General features: G+C 40.2%; 1 protein-coding gene across 1 annotated transcript in view; it reads left to right on the top strand.

Moving 5' to 3' along the window:
• Nucleotides 1-301: 301 nt before the first annotated feature.
• CHAT (choline O-acetyltransferase) overlaps nt 302-14,119 on the top strand; it is a gene marked incomplete at both ends in the record, with an annotated part of 32,358 nt that continues 18,540 nt past the window's right edge. Inside the window, 6 exon segments of the mRNA XM_084290168.1 lie at nt 302-364; nt 3,247-3,438; nt 5,613-5,731; nt 7,176-7,229; nt 9,967-10,147; nt 11,145-11,322. Of these exon segments, the coding sequence (XP_084146294.1) occupies nt 302-364; nt 3,247-3,438; nt 5,613-5,731; nt 7,176-7,229; nt 9,967-10,147; nt 11,145-11,322 (787 nt within the window).

Here is a 14,119-nt window from a genome sequence, read left to right as displayed (position 1 = left end):
AGTTTTAGAGAAATAAATTTATAGCGAAATGGGACAAACAGACTGTCAGAGCAATCTCCACAGGGCTCAGATCAGCTAGCTTTGAATCTTGTACTTCTATTTCTCTTCAGTTTTGCATTCTGAAGCTTCTGTGCATGCTTGTGCAGGGAATACTTCCCATGAACATTTTGATTATAAATAATGGGTACTGACTGGACTTTAAATCTTTTCTATTTCCAGAACTGAGGCGTGAGGCTCTGTAAGTGCCCCCAGGTGATTTCAATTTCTGTCCTCTACAAAAAATATCAAAAGAAATGCAGGAATGCCTGTCCTAGAAAAAAACATGCAGAAGAAGGAGAAAGATTCGTCCAGTAAAGATGAGACAGTAAGTGACTGTTTCCAGGAAAAGAAAAAGAAAAAAAAAGAAAAAGCAGGTTCAAGATGGATTACTTTTAACAGCTGACAGTAAGACCAATGCTGTAAATTAAGGTTAATTACTTTAATGATTGTAAACCAAGCTCTGTTCTAGAGTAGTTTTCTTTATTTCATGGAACACTACTTAACCTGCAGCAGTTTATACTCAGGAACTAATATTAGTGCTTCCCATATCCACATACAGTCCTCTTCCCAACATCCCATGAAGAATTCTAGCAAGTGAAATATTGCAATACAACAAACAGATGCACTACTACATGGGCAGAGATGGCATATAATTATTTCTTAACAGTACAAAACTATCAAACTATCACATATGATTCATTTGCAAGTGGGTTTAAAAGATGCCGGATGTTTATGCCTATCATTAGTCATTTAAATCCCTTTGTGTTTACAGCTTTTTCCCTCAAGCAGACTCATGAAAATGTACAATAACCTTATCCAGAAAGGACAGGCCAAACTTACGTATCAAAAAGAAATTTGGCACATTTATTTTCTCTAGCAACGAAATCAGTGACAGAACAGATTCCAGACTAAATACAGCTTGAAACTGAAGAATTACCATTCTTTTATTTCTGAGATCCAGGGTGTATTATAGGCTAAACTGGATTTGCATCTCCGTTAGTAATGGGTAATCCAATGACACTGTGTATGAGCATCTGTCATCTTTAGTTTCTAGATAGGGAAATGCAGCGCGGCACTGACTTTCCTGTGGCTGTGACAAGGCAGTGCAGGGGTTTAAGCTCAGAGGACACCCACTCTCTGCTGTCTGTTCAGAGCCCTTCCTCCATCCTGCTCCCTCCTTGCATGCACTGGCAAAGGAGTTTGCAGCTAGCCTTGCTCTGAGCAGCAGGTGGGACTAGGTGACTGCCAGGCATCTCTTCTGAACGAAATCATGCTGTGGTTGTACAATCTTCTGAAAATGAATGTCTGTTACATCAAGTGCAAGTGAAAAAAGCTGAACTTCACCTGTTTAAGGAGACAGGCAAAAATCTAATAAAAGGAACAGACTCTCCAAAAATTTATGGTCCACACTTACTATTGTTTCTCAACTGGGAGACATGTCTACCTCCACGAGGATCTGTGCTTAGAGCATCAGACCACCCTCTTGCAATTTCCCAGTCCTTCATGGATTACTTCATTGCCTGATTTTCCCAGTGCCTCCATAATTCCTCTGGCTTTTAAATGACTAATTACACTTTACTTGCTTAATTTTACATTTAAAAAAAAAAAAAAAAAAAAAAAAAAGGAAGGTCAATTGTCTGGACAGCATGAGCTTGTTTTCTTCCCAGATCCTATTGGTTTCCTTTAGCAAACAGAATATGGATAAAGCAGGTATCAACAGACATGTTTTTTATCACATTTTCTGTAAGTGTTTCAGGCTGACTGACAACAGAGTTTTGGTAGGGTGAAACTCAGATGTTTTGAGGATTCTCATTATGGTCTTCTTGTATGTAGTCAGTGCTAACAAAAAGGCAGACCAGCACATTTTCTATTTCTGCAATTTTATAACCAATCATGTTATCAAATATTAATTTAGGGTTTTACTGATCACAAGCTAAGTACGTTCTTTACTAATGAAGTACCTTCTCATAATGAATTATTTTATTATGTTTGAATGTATTTGAAGATTTTCCTGAGTCTAGTTCAGAATATATGCTTGTGTCATGCCAATTTGTTTGTTTGTCCTAGGATTTCTAGAATTTTTACTATGGAATATTCTTTTTTTTTTGTAATATTCTTATATTCTTTTTTTTTTCTTTCCCACTTGTTTCTTGGCATATCCATTTGAAAAATTCATTGGCCTAAAAATAGAGCTACTGAAGAGGCAGCGCCACTTCAGGATTTCGTACAGCTGCATACTATGGCCTAAAATCCAGGCACTTTATGACCTAATGAAACTCCACTGAAGTCTCACAATTACATTTGCAGTGATCAGTCATCTCAACTGCTAAAACAGAATAAATGGATTCAAAAAGGGATGCAATGTATTCGTCAGCAACAGGACTGTCACAGCTGTTAAATGCAACAGCCCTAACCAAAGTCTCCAATTTGTTCTAACCCACTGCTTGTGGGGTAGTGCAAGAGCCTATACATGTAGGCTGGGCCTCCCCTGGTTCCTCTCCGTTTCCCAAAGCATCTGTTACTGACAGCTAGCAGAGACTGCTGGGCTAGGCAAGCACTGGTTTCAGCCCACAGAACCATTCTGATATACACTGGCCTGCACTTACAGATCTCAAAATCAGTGTCCAGTCCATATACTACTACTACAAACCAAATACTGCTACTACTACTGCTACAAAATGCTGCTGTACCAGGTCTGCCTGGGATGGAGTTACTTTTTTCCACTGCAACCCATAGGGCACTGTGTTTTGGATTTCTGACTGATAAACTGCTGATAACATGCTGCTGTTTTGGCTGTTGCTGAGCAGTACTTGCACAGCATCAAGGTGCACAAGGAGCTGGGAGGGACACTGCCGGGACAGCTGACCCAGACTGACCAAAGGGATATCCCATGTACTGTCATGCTCAGCAGTTTTGGGCTGGGTAGCTATTGCTTGGAGACTGGCCGGGCATGTCTGTTTGTGGAAGGCAGTGAGTGATTGCCTTCGCATCACTTTTTTTTCCTCTCTTTCCTCACTTTTTTTTTTCCACTTTTCTTTTCACTTCCCCTGATTGGGGAAGTGAGCAAGCAACTGTGTGGTGTTTTTCTGCCAGCTGGGGCCAACCCAACAGCGTACCAACATCCACCCTGCCTATCTAACAACAACAAAACCTGACATTTTGGGAACAAGCTGAGTTGCTTACTAATCTGTTTTTATTTATGATCAGGTTGTGCCAAAACTTCCCGTTCCACCACTGCAACAGACCTTACACATGTACCTACAGTGCATGAAACACCTGGTGCCAGAAGAGCAATTTAGAAAGACCAAGGTCATTGTGGAACAGTTTGGGATTGCAGGAGGCCTGGGGGAATCGTTACAGCAAATCCTTGAGGAAAGAAGGGAAAAGACAACTAACTGGGTAAGAAAATACAGATTAGAAATATAATTGCTGTATTGGAAGATGCTCGTTTACAAACTATCTGCAATGTTCTATATGTGAGCGCTGCTTTCTTTCAACAGGTCTCTGCAAAACAGGGATCACGTCAGGTTCTACCAAAGGGAATGAATATTTCAGACATATTAGGCTAGAATTTGCAAACAGTGTTAAAATCCACGTCATTGTTACATTTTCAGGTCAACAGTTTGTTGAGATAAATGAGGGAATTCATTCATTTCAGGACCCAGGTGTAAGTGCTACCTATAGGACGCACTATGTTACATCCTTTTGGGATGTAGTTTCAGCTTTTCTCTTCAATGATAATTAGACTCAATTAGATTTTTTAATCAAATGAAAAATGAAATCTGATAGGGCTATAAGAAGTATGCTGTACACCCATCTAGCCAAAGCTCTGTTGCTGTCAAATTATTCTGGAACGGAATACTTAGGGATAGGAATTCCTCTTTCAAATAAGACTGCTGTTTGAAATTCATTGTCATGGTGTACTAATGTAGTGACTCCGAAGTACCTTCTTGGTAGAATATACACACACATACATATATATAGCACACAGGCAATAATGAAACCTCAGCCTTTTTTGTTTAGGTTTCTCCTTTCCAAGACTGGAAAATTAAATAAGCTATAGAATAAATAGATTTCAAACTTCCACAAAGTCACAGCTCATCCTGCCTGCGTTCGCCATGCAAGAATATGGCAACTGGAAACTAGAAACACTGATTTTATTGAAGTCCTTCCAGCCCAGCGAGGGAAAGAGCCACTAAGTGGTTTCATGGATTTAGTGACATCCTGTAGGCTTGCTACTGATGTCAGTGAAGTGTTATTATTCCTTAACTGGTCAGTTATGTGATCCACTAGAATACTCTGTTTCTTTCTATAGTCAGAAAAAAAAGCTACAGTGAGGGCAGTGCTTTTATTTTAAAAGCAGTGCTTAGTTTCTCTTCTACTTGTTGCCACAGTCTGAGGACTCCACTAAATACCGCCCAATCTGCTTTTGTTATTCAGATCATAGAACTTCATGGTTTTGGTGGCTACATTAACCATTTCTTAAATGGCATTGTTAATGCCAAGAGGAAACTCTTCATTTAACCACTTAGAGCATAAAACCTTCAAAGGAAGGACATATAAGCATTTTCTGAAATAGCTTTAAATACTGGTTATTAAAAACAAAAACCTGATCCTTAAATCAAAAATGTTTGTTTGTTTGTTCGTTTTTACCGGGAATTTTACTTGACAGGGTACAGCTCTGCTCTGTTCTCCTGAAGACTCCAGAGACTGTGGGGGAAGCATCTGTTCTAACAGCAATGAAATATCTCAGAGGAAAGCTTTTTCTACTGATGCATGCATTCATAATTATTTTTGCATAATTTCATTGTTGTATATAGTTCCTATACGCAAAGAATGCCCACTAAACTCAGACAGACCATTTCATCATTTTAGGAAGTCCTCCATTTTCCAAATAACAATTCTTTAAGCCTTACTCAGACATGAAGAATACCATTACCATACCTCTGCGTTTTTAATAAAAATGGTTAGAAATATAGACTGTCTGGGTCAAGCACTGGTGATTTGCATTTGTGTCAGTGGACACAGAGGGAATTCTCCAGGGGCCCTATTCACGTGCCAGTATCTCCTGTACCAAGCCATTAGGCTCAGAAAATTCTTATCTCACTCTGCCTTTTTCAGGATGGTATCTGACGGCTAACAACAGAGCATCTTGGCATTGTTGACAAATATTTGTAGCCCCTTGAGGAAAGCCATTGCTAAACAAAATTCTGTCTGCCTCTCCAATATATCCCAGTCACTATGCAGGAGTCAGCAGCTAGAATGTTGTACTCAGAGATCTTTTTCTCATAGAGGGAAGCAAACAACAGAATACCAAAACCACCACAATACAGGGCTTGTTTGCTTTTTAATGGAACATGCTGTAAATTGCCATTGATTGAAAATGGGATTATGGAATTGCGGCTGATTTCAGCTGAGCTGAGGTCACAGAGCCCAGACTGAAAATGCTCAGTGGCTCCATTAATCAGAGCCCATGCCTGACACCGGGGGCACCAAGCACCCCCCACTCCGAATGCTGTTCTGGGTGTCACTCCTAGCTCTAAGACCATGTTTTGTCCCCTTCCCTCCCTCAGGTGTTTAACTACTGGCTGGATGACATGTACCTCAACAACCGGCTGCCTCTCCCAGTCAATTCCAGCCCAGCAATTATTTTTGCTCGTCAGTATTTCAAGGATGTAAATGACCAGCTGAGGTACTATACTTAGAGTTTGTATCTTTCACTAAATGAAAGGATATTTTAAATATACTGCTTTTGCAAAGAGACAATCAACTTTCATTGAAAAATAAGGGCTGTAACCATTAAATGATTTCCTAGAAGAACTGAGGTTACTCATAGAGCAATTCAGAAATAAGTGTCATTACTGTTGCATTTATTGCATGAAAAAATGTCATAGCATTTATCTGTTGTTTTGTTGTTGTTGTTTTTGTTTGTTTCTTTTTTGTTTTTAAGGAATATATGCAAAGTATTACATTGTATAATTCAAATTAACCATTTTTTGATGTGAAAAGGAAATACTAATTTCTGACATGCTGTTTAAAGGAATATAATCCGTAACATGCCATCATTATGACACCTACTCACCCTGCAAACCGGAAGGCCATATTGGCATTAAATTGTCCTTTCCAGGTGTTCAAAAGGACACTAGAAATACAGGAGATCTAAGAACAGGAATTCAGAGATCATTCCTCCTGAGGAACATGGCTTCCTTCAGGTCCATCTTTCCCAGCTCCTGAACTCACCTTTCTCCCTTGAACTGTTATGGGCAATTACAGTAATTTCAGAAGTGGAAAGGTAGAGGAGTCGCCAAGCACAGAATATACCTCTCCAGACACCCCTAAAACAGGATTCCATTTTTCAGCTTTTGCCAAAACATTTTCTCCTTTTAAACAGTAAACTAGATAAAATCTACTTTCATATAATGCAATTTTCCTCTTTGCTTTTAGCACTCTCTAGCTGCTCATTACTGGAAGAATTAACTGCATATAAATTTATGCTGTTATAAACCAGCCAGAACCTCAAAGCTGATATGTTATTTTAACATTTTGCATAGACAGCCAATGTGTCTCTTTACTTTACTTTAAACATAACTATAAATGCTTCCATTCATTACTGCCTGAATTTATTGTGTGCACAGCTTTCTAAAAACCTCAGCTTTGCATTTGCTAATGCACATGCTTAAACATGGAAATATTTCTCTCAGAGCCTCCCATTCAGACACAATGTAAATGGGCAGTGTCAGGAAATAGTACACCTGTCTGCAGCCCTGCAGAAAGAATATCTGCTTAGGACAGGAAGTACTCTAATAAATTGGACAGCTTATGAGTATTGATATTGAAACCCATGGTAAGGATTCTATTAAATATTCAGCCTCTGCTCCCGTTCTCTAAATAAATGCTTTCAGGCTTCCTACTCTAGCAGTTTAACCATTTGAAGGGTCCGTCTCTGGGATTGCATATTTCTCTTGACATGAATTAATTTAGGATTTGGGTGTAGGCAGGGGACTCTTCTTGCCAACCCAGAAGACTTTCTCTCCTTTTGCTGTGTCATCAATCATTCAGGCTCTCCTCTCTCTCGGAAGCAGTCCAGCATTGCTGAATAACAAAAGACTGATGTCACTTCTGTCTGTTACTTGCAGGTTTGCTGCCAATCTTATTTCGGGCGTGCAAGACTATAAAGCTTTACTAGACACGTAAGTAACTTGGAAGGAGAGTTGCTGTGGAGCCCTGCTCTATAGGGCTTCTGATTCAAGGGTGCTGTAACATGCCCAAAGTGAGGCTGTGTCACACCTCTCCAGCATTCGGAAGGGCTGGAGATCCAGCACGGCTGCTTCAGCAATTTTTTATGTGCTTTCCGCTTTATTACTGCAGTCTAATGGCTTGGGGAAGGATGCTTTTTGATGCCTGGCAGTCATCACTTGCGCTTGTGCAGTGCAACCCAAAGGACACACACAATCTTCCTAACAAAGCTACTGAAAGCATGCCAGGAGGGCCGTGCTCCCCAGACCGAAAGAGCAGCAGTGCAGAAATGCAGCCCGCACCCCTACCTGGGTACCAGCCACCTGCCGCAGTGCCGTACCCACCGGGTACTGCACCTTCCATGTAGAACATCAGCCCTCTGCACCCCCACCAAAAGAAAAATAACACATCCCACCAGAAGAAGGAAGCCTTACCACAAACAGTCTGATTCAGTGGGTAATGAAAACAAACAGGTTGCATATTCCATTGTTACTTTCTGTATATAAACTCAGGAAGGGAATCCATTCTTTTTTAAGTCATGAGGCAGCTCATAACAGCATTTTACAAAGCACCACCTAGCCTCACCCAGTGTGTTCCAACTTTACTGCTAAAGTCACTGCTCCCTGAAGAACAGAAATAGCGGCGAACCAAGCACAGCAGACACCACACCATAGAGGAGAAGGGATCGTTTTCCTGGCTGGAAATACAACAGGCCTGTGTGATATGCTGTAACCAATGCTTATTTGGATGTGGAAAGCAAAATCCATATTTAAACAACATAGTCCCTATCTTTTATGAATCAGATTAAAAAACCCAAAAAAAAAAGGAAAAAGGTCCGTTTTTTCACTTCCAAAGTCTGACAGCTACTCAGAAAGTATAGAAGTAGTACTTTTTTAAGAAGTACTTTTGTGCAAGATATGTCATAGACCAGGACTGATGTGCTATGAAGTACTGTTGCATACTAATGCAGTTCATTGCATCTTTATATAACAGCATCTGAGATGAGCTAAGAAACCACATTACTCAACCAAAGGATAACTTAAATTATTATTTTGGCCTTACTACTCTAGAACCAAAGACTCCCGTGATCAGATTTGCTTGTCTTAGGTCAATAATCATTTAAGTCCTCAGTAGAGCACCCTCGTATTATGATTGCTGTTTGTTTATCAGCCCTCCTGTATAATTATGAGGACACTCTAATTGTACCATCTTCAGTTCCTTGTTGCTGCCAAGGACTTCCACCAGCAAGTCTGCTGCTAGCTTCTCCAGGGTCATCTCACACACAGATGCGCACATCCCAGCCCAAACCCAAGTGTTTAGTTTTAACTGTGCAGTTACTCCATACAATTGCCAGGAATCAATATTTCAGAGCAAGCCAAACTTGCTAATGTAAGACAGTCACAAGATCTTAGACATCTACTAAATTGGTATAAGATTTTTGGTCCCATCAGTCAAAGTTAATAATTCCCTTCCTAACTGCTGCAACTACAGACTGCTTTTATCTAAATCTACCATGCTAATCCACTATTTTTGATTACCATAGATGCTCTCTAAGACTGTTTAACACTTGTGTGCTAAATAACATGTTAAATACAAGAGGATTTCTGCATTATACAAAAGGAGAGAAGGGGAACACTGATAATCCTATTTTGCTGATGAGGAACAAAAAAAAAAAAAAGTGAAGCAACTCTACAAGGAAATAAGCACTACCGAGACTTCAACAACCAGGAACTGAAGTGCATATCCCTGGTTTAGAATTTTTGCAGTCCTAAAGAAGTTAAACAAGCTAAACTAGCATAAAATGCTACCCTGTACCAGCTGCTTGAGAGTAACCCTCCTTGTGTGCTGCTTTGCCCTGGTCCCTTTCAGGCAGGCTTGAAGCTTTGTCCTTTTTTGCTGAGGGAAAACCTCTTCAATAAGATCCTCTTGCAGTCTCTGCAGCCTCTCCTAAGTGACAATCCCATTATTTCCTGCTGCAGTGTCAGTGGGATATTTTACAGTCCATAATCATAATTGCAATAACTTTTTTTTCTTGCCACTAAAGAAGCCTTTTAAGAAGTGTTGTTTCCATGTGCCTTCCAATTAAAGGGGAATGGGTTTTCAGTATTTACTTCCCCATAGATCTAAGTAAGGATAAGCAAGGCTTTCTGAAAAACAGAAATGACTTCTGTGTTGCTCCAGCCATTCCTGTTCATCAGGCACGGCCCTTGCATCCAGAGTGGAGGCCTTCTCACATGTCGCTCTAACTACTCGGTACAGAACAGGGCTGCTGTCATTTGCACTGAATTCCATCACTACTTTTTTTCAAGCTGCTACATCTTTTCCAGCCCTTCTGCTGCTGCTGGCTTCTGTCCGGGCAAGTTTCTGGGGTCCCTTCTAGGCAGGCTTCCCAAGCACATTGCAAAACTGCTCGTGACCTGCTATTTTTTCTTTTTCCACTAGATGATAATGCAATTGCTTAATGAATATGCATGAGGCTGCCAGGAATGATGTATTTAACTTTGTTATGGGAATTCATCTATTTCCCTTATACCGTAATCTCGTTTTATTATTCAATTTGTGTTATACCTGATCTAATTGTAACAGAACAAAGGACAGATTAGATTTCTTTTCCTTTCTTTCTCTCTCTCTCTCTCCCCCCTCTCTCCCCTCTTTTTCTCTGGCTTTGTTTTTCTTCTTCTCTCTCTCCAGCCATGCTTTACCTGTTGATTTTGCTCGTGGACAGCTGTCTGGTCATCCTCTCTGTATGAAGCAATACTATGGACTCTTTTCTTCCTATCGTCTTCCAGGACATACCAAAGATACCCTTGTGGCCCAGAAAAGCAGTGTAATGCCAGAACCAGAGCACATCATTGTTGCTTGTAACAATCAGGTAAATGGGTGTTCTTTTTTTATACCTTTCTATATTTCTTAGTTTGTTTAAATTTACTCAAGAAGAGCCTAATCAAATCACTGTTCAGAAACACAATTAGCGTGCTACGTATGAGCTCGCTGCTTACCGAGGATTTGCTGTCAATATTTCCTAAAGATGCTTCTGCAGCATTTTTGTCCTTAGCCCACATTATGCTCTAAGTACAGTGATGCAGAAAAGAGGAATGTGGCAGAATTCATTTGCCTTCTTATTCAAACAAAAATGTTTATTAAACAGAGGAGAAACCACAGAGGAAAAAAAATCTTATTAGAGTGCATTTGCTGGAAATACTCTTCTCTTGACAGTCAAGGATTGGCACACAATGCATGACATATATACCACCTTCCCATGTAAGGGGGACTAAGTTATACCTGCAGAAGTCAGCACAGATGCAGGCAGAAATACTGAAGCATTAGAGTGAGTCTGGCCCAACCAGCAAGTCCCCTCAAGCAGCAGAGTACATTGGCTGGGCAGAAGACCTCATCACCCAGCTTGTGTAGCACTGCAGCTGTAGTGTACCCACGGGCCTCCATTGAACGAAGGGTTAGATCCCAGCAAGTACCTTTTCCAGGAAGTCCTGTTCTTCACCTCAATAGGAAGTTCTCTGGGTTCTGTAAGCCATTTTTAAACAAATAATACCACAGAAAGTATTTACATACTTTGTGTTTTTATCTTCTCTTGTGTTTTTACGCTTATTCAAATAACATATGTTTGTTTTATTTGAGTCCAACGTACCATGCAAGTACCATATAGCCACTGCTGTAAAAACCCAGCAGAGGTGAGCCCTGGGCCAGTCCCCAGTGGTTTTGCTCTCCGTGGTCCACAGGCCCGGCTCTCCAGGCAGGACCTCAGCACCTTGAGAACATCTACCCAGGCGAAGTCAAAGTGTTATACCAGTAATGGCCCAACACATCTGTGACTGTTCTTCTGAATTCTGTCTTTTTTTTTTTTTTTCCAGTTTTTTGTTTTGGATGTTGTCATTAATTTCCGTCGCCTCAGTGAGGGAGATCTTTTCACTCAGTTACGAAAGATAGCCAAAATGGCAGAGAATGAAGAGGAAATGTTGCCTCCAATTGGCCTGCTGACAACAGATGGAAGAACAGAGTGGGCAGAGGCCAGGACGATCCTTATGAAAGGTTAGCAGCAGCAATCCCAGCTTTCTCTTCTTCATCTTCTTGCTCCTCTTCCTCCTCACCATCATTGCCTTTCTTTGCTGGGAGTGAACCTTACAGCAAATATAGGACTGAATGTGCAACCTCACTGCTGATTTTTTTTGGCAGGAGGAAACTCAATGCCTGTAATCATTCAGATGTACGTTACAAAGGAAACAGCAGATATGATTTGACCTTGTGGCTGTGTATGTTTAAGTGTTACGCCATGTAAATACCTCTCGTTCCATTTTCTGCTTTTCATCACATAAATTGCATTACATCAGATTTTGTGATTTGTCTCTTTCTTCATATCCATTATGTACCAATAGGAGTGATGTACCCTCAGCTTTTGGCAACTATTAGATGTTTTTCATCTCATCTAACAAAGGCATGTAAACGTTAAGCATCTATTTAATCTAGCTGTGTACTCTCTCTAGTCAATGGAGAAAAAAGAGAAACTACAAAGACTGATTCACCCAAATCTTACGTATCTAAGAAAGGTGACACCAATTATAATTTGGGGATAGTTACCTCTCTCTTCCAACAACAGACAGCATTTAGCTGGACTTTGGAGGCCCGACTTTGAAACAGATGAAAATAAAGGGTGGAATCAGTCATCTCTATTGCTTCACACCTTAGATATTTCACCTTGAAGCTAAATGATGTAAATACCCTATTTTTATCCTTTTAGATGACTTAGGTATTCATTTTTCCCCTGTGAAAAAATGTTAACTCAACTCTTTATTCCCAACTCAGTAATGCCACAGAAAAGTTTGCCGTTTTACCAACGCCATGGAATATACGAGAGCTGCCTATAGTCTCAAAACTTTTTTAGCATCCCAAGGAAGATACTCCCTTTTCCTATTCAAAGTTCTCTGTGCTTATTAGGGCGTTATATATGTTACTATATACACCTGCTCCTGACTGATATTACAGATTAACAATAGATAACAAAGACAATAGTAATTCTTCTGCAAGGCTACATAGTCTATAAACAATGAGAGGTTATTAAACTTTTCACTGATGAATGATACCAGAATGCATAAACCAGAAGATTCTCTGGCTTTCCTAAAATCTGCATGTTAGAACTACAGAGCATCTATCCCACTGTGTTCTCCTCACGCTCAGTCAGTCAGGTTGTAACACAGCAGCTTAAAGAAAGTTAACAGATAAAGAAAGTTAACAGAGGAAATACGATTTTTTCCCCCTGTTAAAATAACAAGATCCCAACCTGGTGCAATTTGCAGGGGATGACACTCCTGTACTAGTGAGTGCTGGTGCTGATGAATTCTGGTGTGTGTACTCTCACGATTAAGGATGCTCAGAAAGTGCCTTTTAAGACAGGTGACTTGGAGGCACCTTCTAGCTTACCTCTGTTAAAGCAATGAGATTCATTCCGTGAACAGGGAAAATTAGATATTCAGAGCTGCAAGGCATGACATTACGGCTAAAATCCACTTGTGTTGAAGAATCTTACCTCTCTGGATTGACACTGGATACTATTTCTCTGAAATGCTTGGCTCTAATTTGACTCTCTAAGATTCTCATTTGCTTTTAAGTCCATTAATGCTGCATAGCCAGGCCCTGTCTGTTTAGCTGCTTTGGTTGTCAAACCTCCTGCTGGTAGAGCTCTCACTCTCGGGAGCTCCACTTCTTTGTCCCCCTGCTCAGCAAAAGTTTTGCTTGTGCTTCTCAAATAATCAGCAGAATTAGAAGGTCTAACAAACCTGAAAGAAACTTCTCTGGATGGGGAGGTTACTTCAGCATCAAAGAGGAGCCAAGCAAATAGGATGTTAGGCAAGGCTAGAAGGGAACTTCAAAACTGCCGGCCCCAGTGGGGGCTGGCACACCTTACTCCTTGAATTGCTGGAACATGTGTGGACATCATTCTGCCCCTGCCACTCTACATGCAACTTCAGACTTGTGAGTGTTTTTCTGTTCTTAGCTCCATACTAGCAGAGTCCAGACCCCGATGATGCACAAAGGTGTTAACCAAGTAAAAGCCATCCTCTCTATCTACACGTGCTAAGTTCATCTTCTGCCCTCAAAGATGACGCTCATAATTTTGAAGAGCTGGCATCAAAACTCAAAATTACCTCCTTTATTTTCTTCTCCTGTTTGGATCAATATTTCACTCTTTCGGTATAAGGCTATTGTTAATTATATGAAGGAAAAAAAGCAGATGTATTTTCTTCTGAATCTCCTTTCTACCCACACAAAATTTTGTCAGGGTCATAGCTTCTCTGATATCATGAGTGCCTACACATCATCAGTAGGGTAAATTAATTTGGAACTAAAGTCAGTGTTCAATTTCTTCATAATCCATTACATAGCCTAAAATAAATCATAGGTTCACAGGAGAAATTCATTTCATGCATTTTTACAGGAGAACAGACTGTTTTCAGTCAGTTGTGGTCATTTAAAGCAAAAAAGTTGGGGATTGTCTCACTGAAAATGGGTTCACATTCTATTCAATAGACACATAATACTGAATAACTAAGTACTATTTGGGTTGATTAAAAAGTAATCATCACTGAAGAATGAATTCCATTGAAGTATTTCATTGAAACATCACCAGCTTCAACAAACCTATAGTCAGGACACTAGAAACCAGCATTAAAAAAATATTTGCTTTCTTTAGATCATAAACGCTTTTCCTTCATTTTCTGTCTGCTCTTTTTTGTTCTTGTGTCCAGGCCTCATTTGACTTCTAATTTCCACTTTCTGCACATGTTAAGCCTGGGTTAACAGACAATAAGCACTTTCCTATTGCATATATGCC

This window comes from Netta rufina (genome assembly GCF_964035555.1).
Source record: "Netta rufina genome assembly, chromosome: 7".
Taxonomy (NCBI): domain Eukaryota; kingdom Metazoa; phylum Chordata; class Aves; order Anseriformes; family Anatidae; genus Netta; species Netta rufina.
Note: the sequence above shows the minus strand (reverse complement) of the source record. Positions and strands in the feature narration are given on the sequence as shown.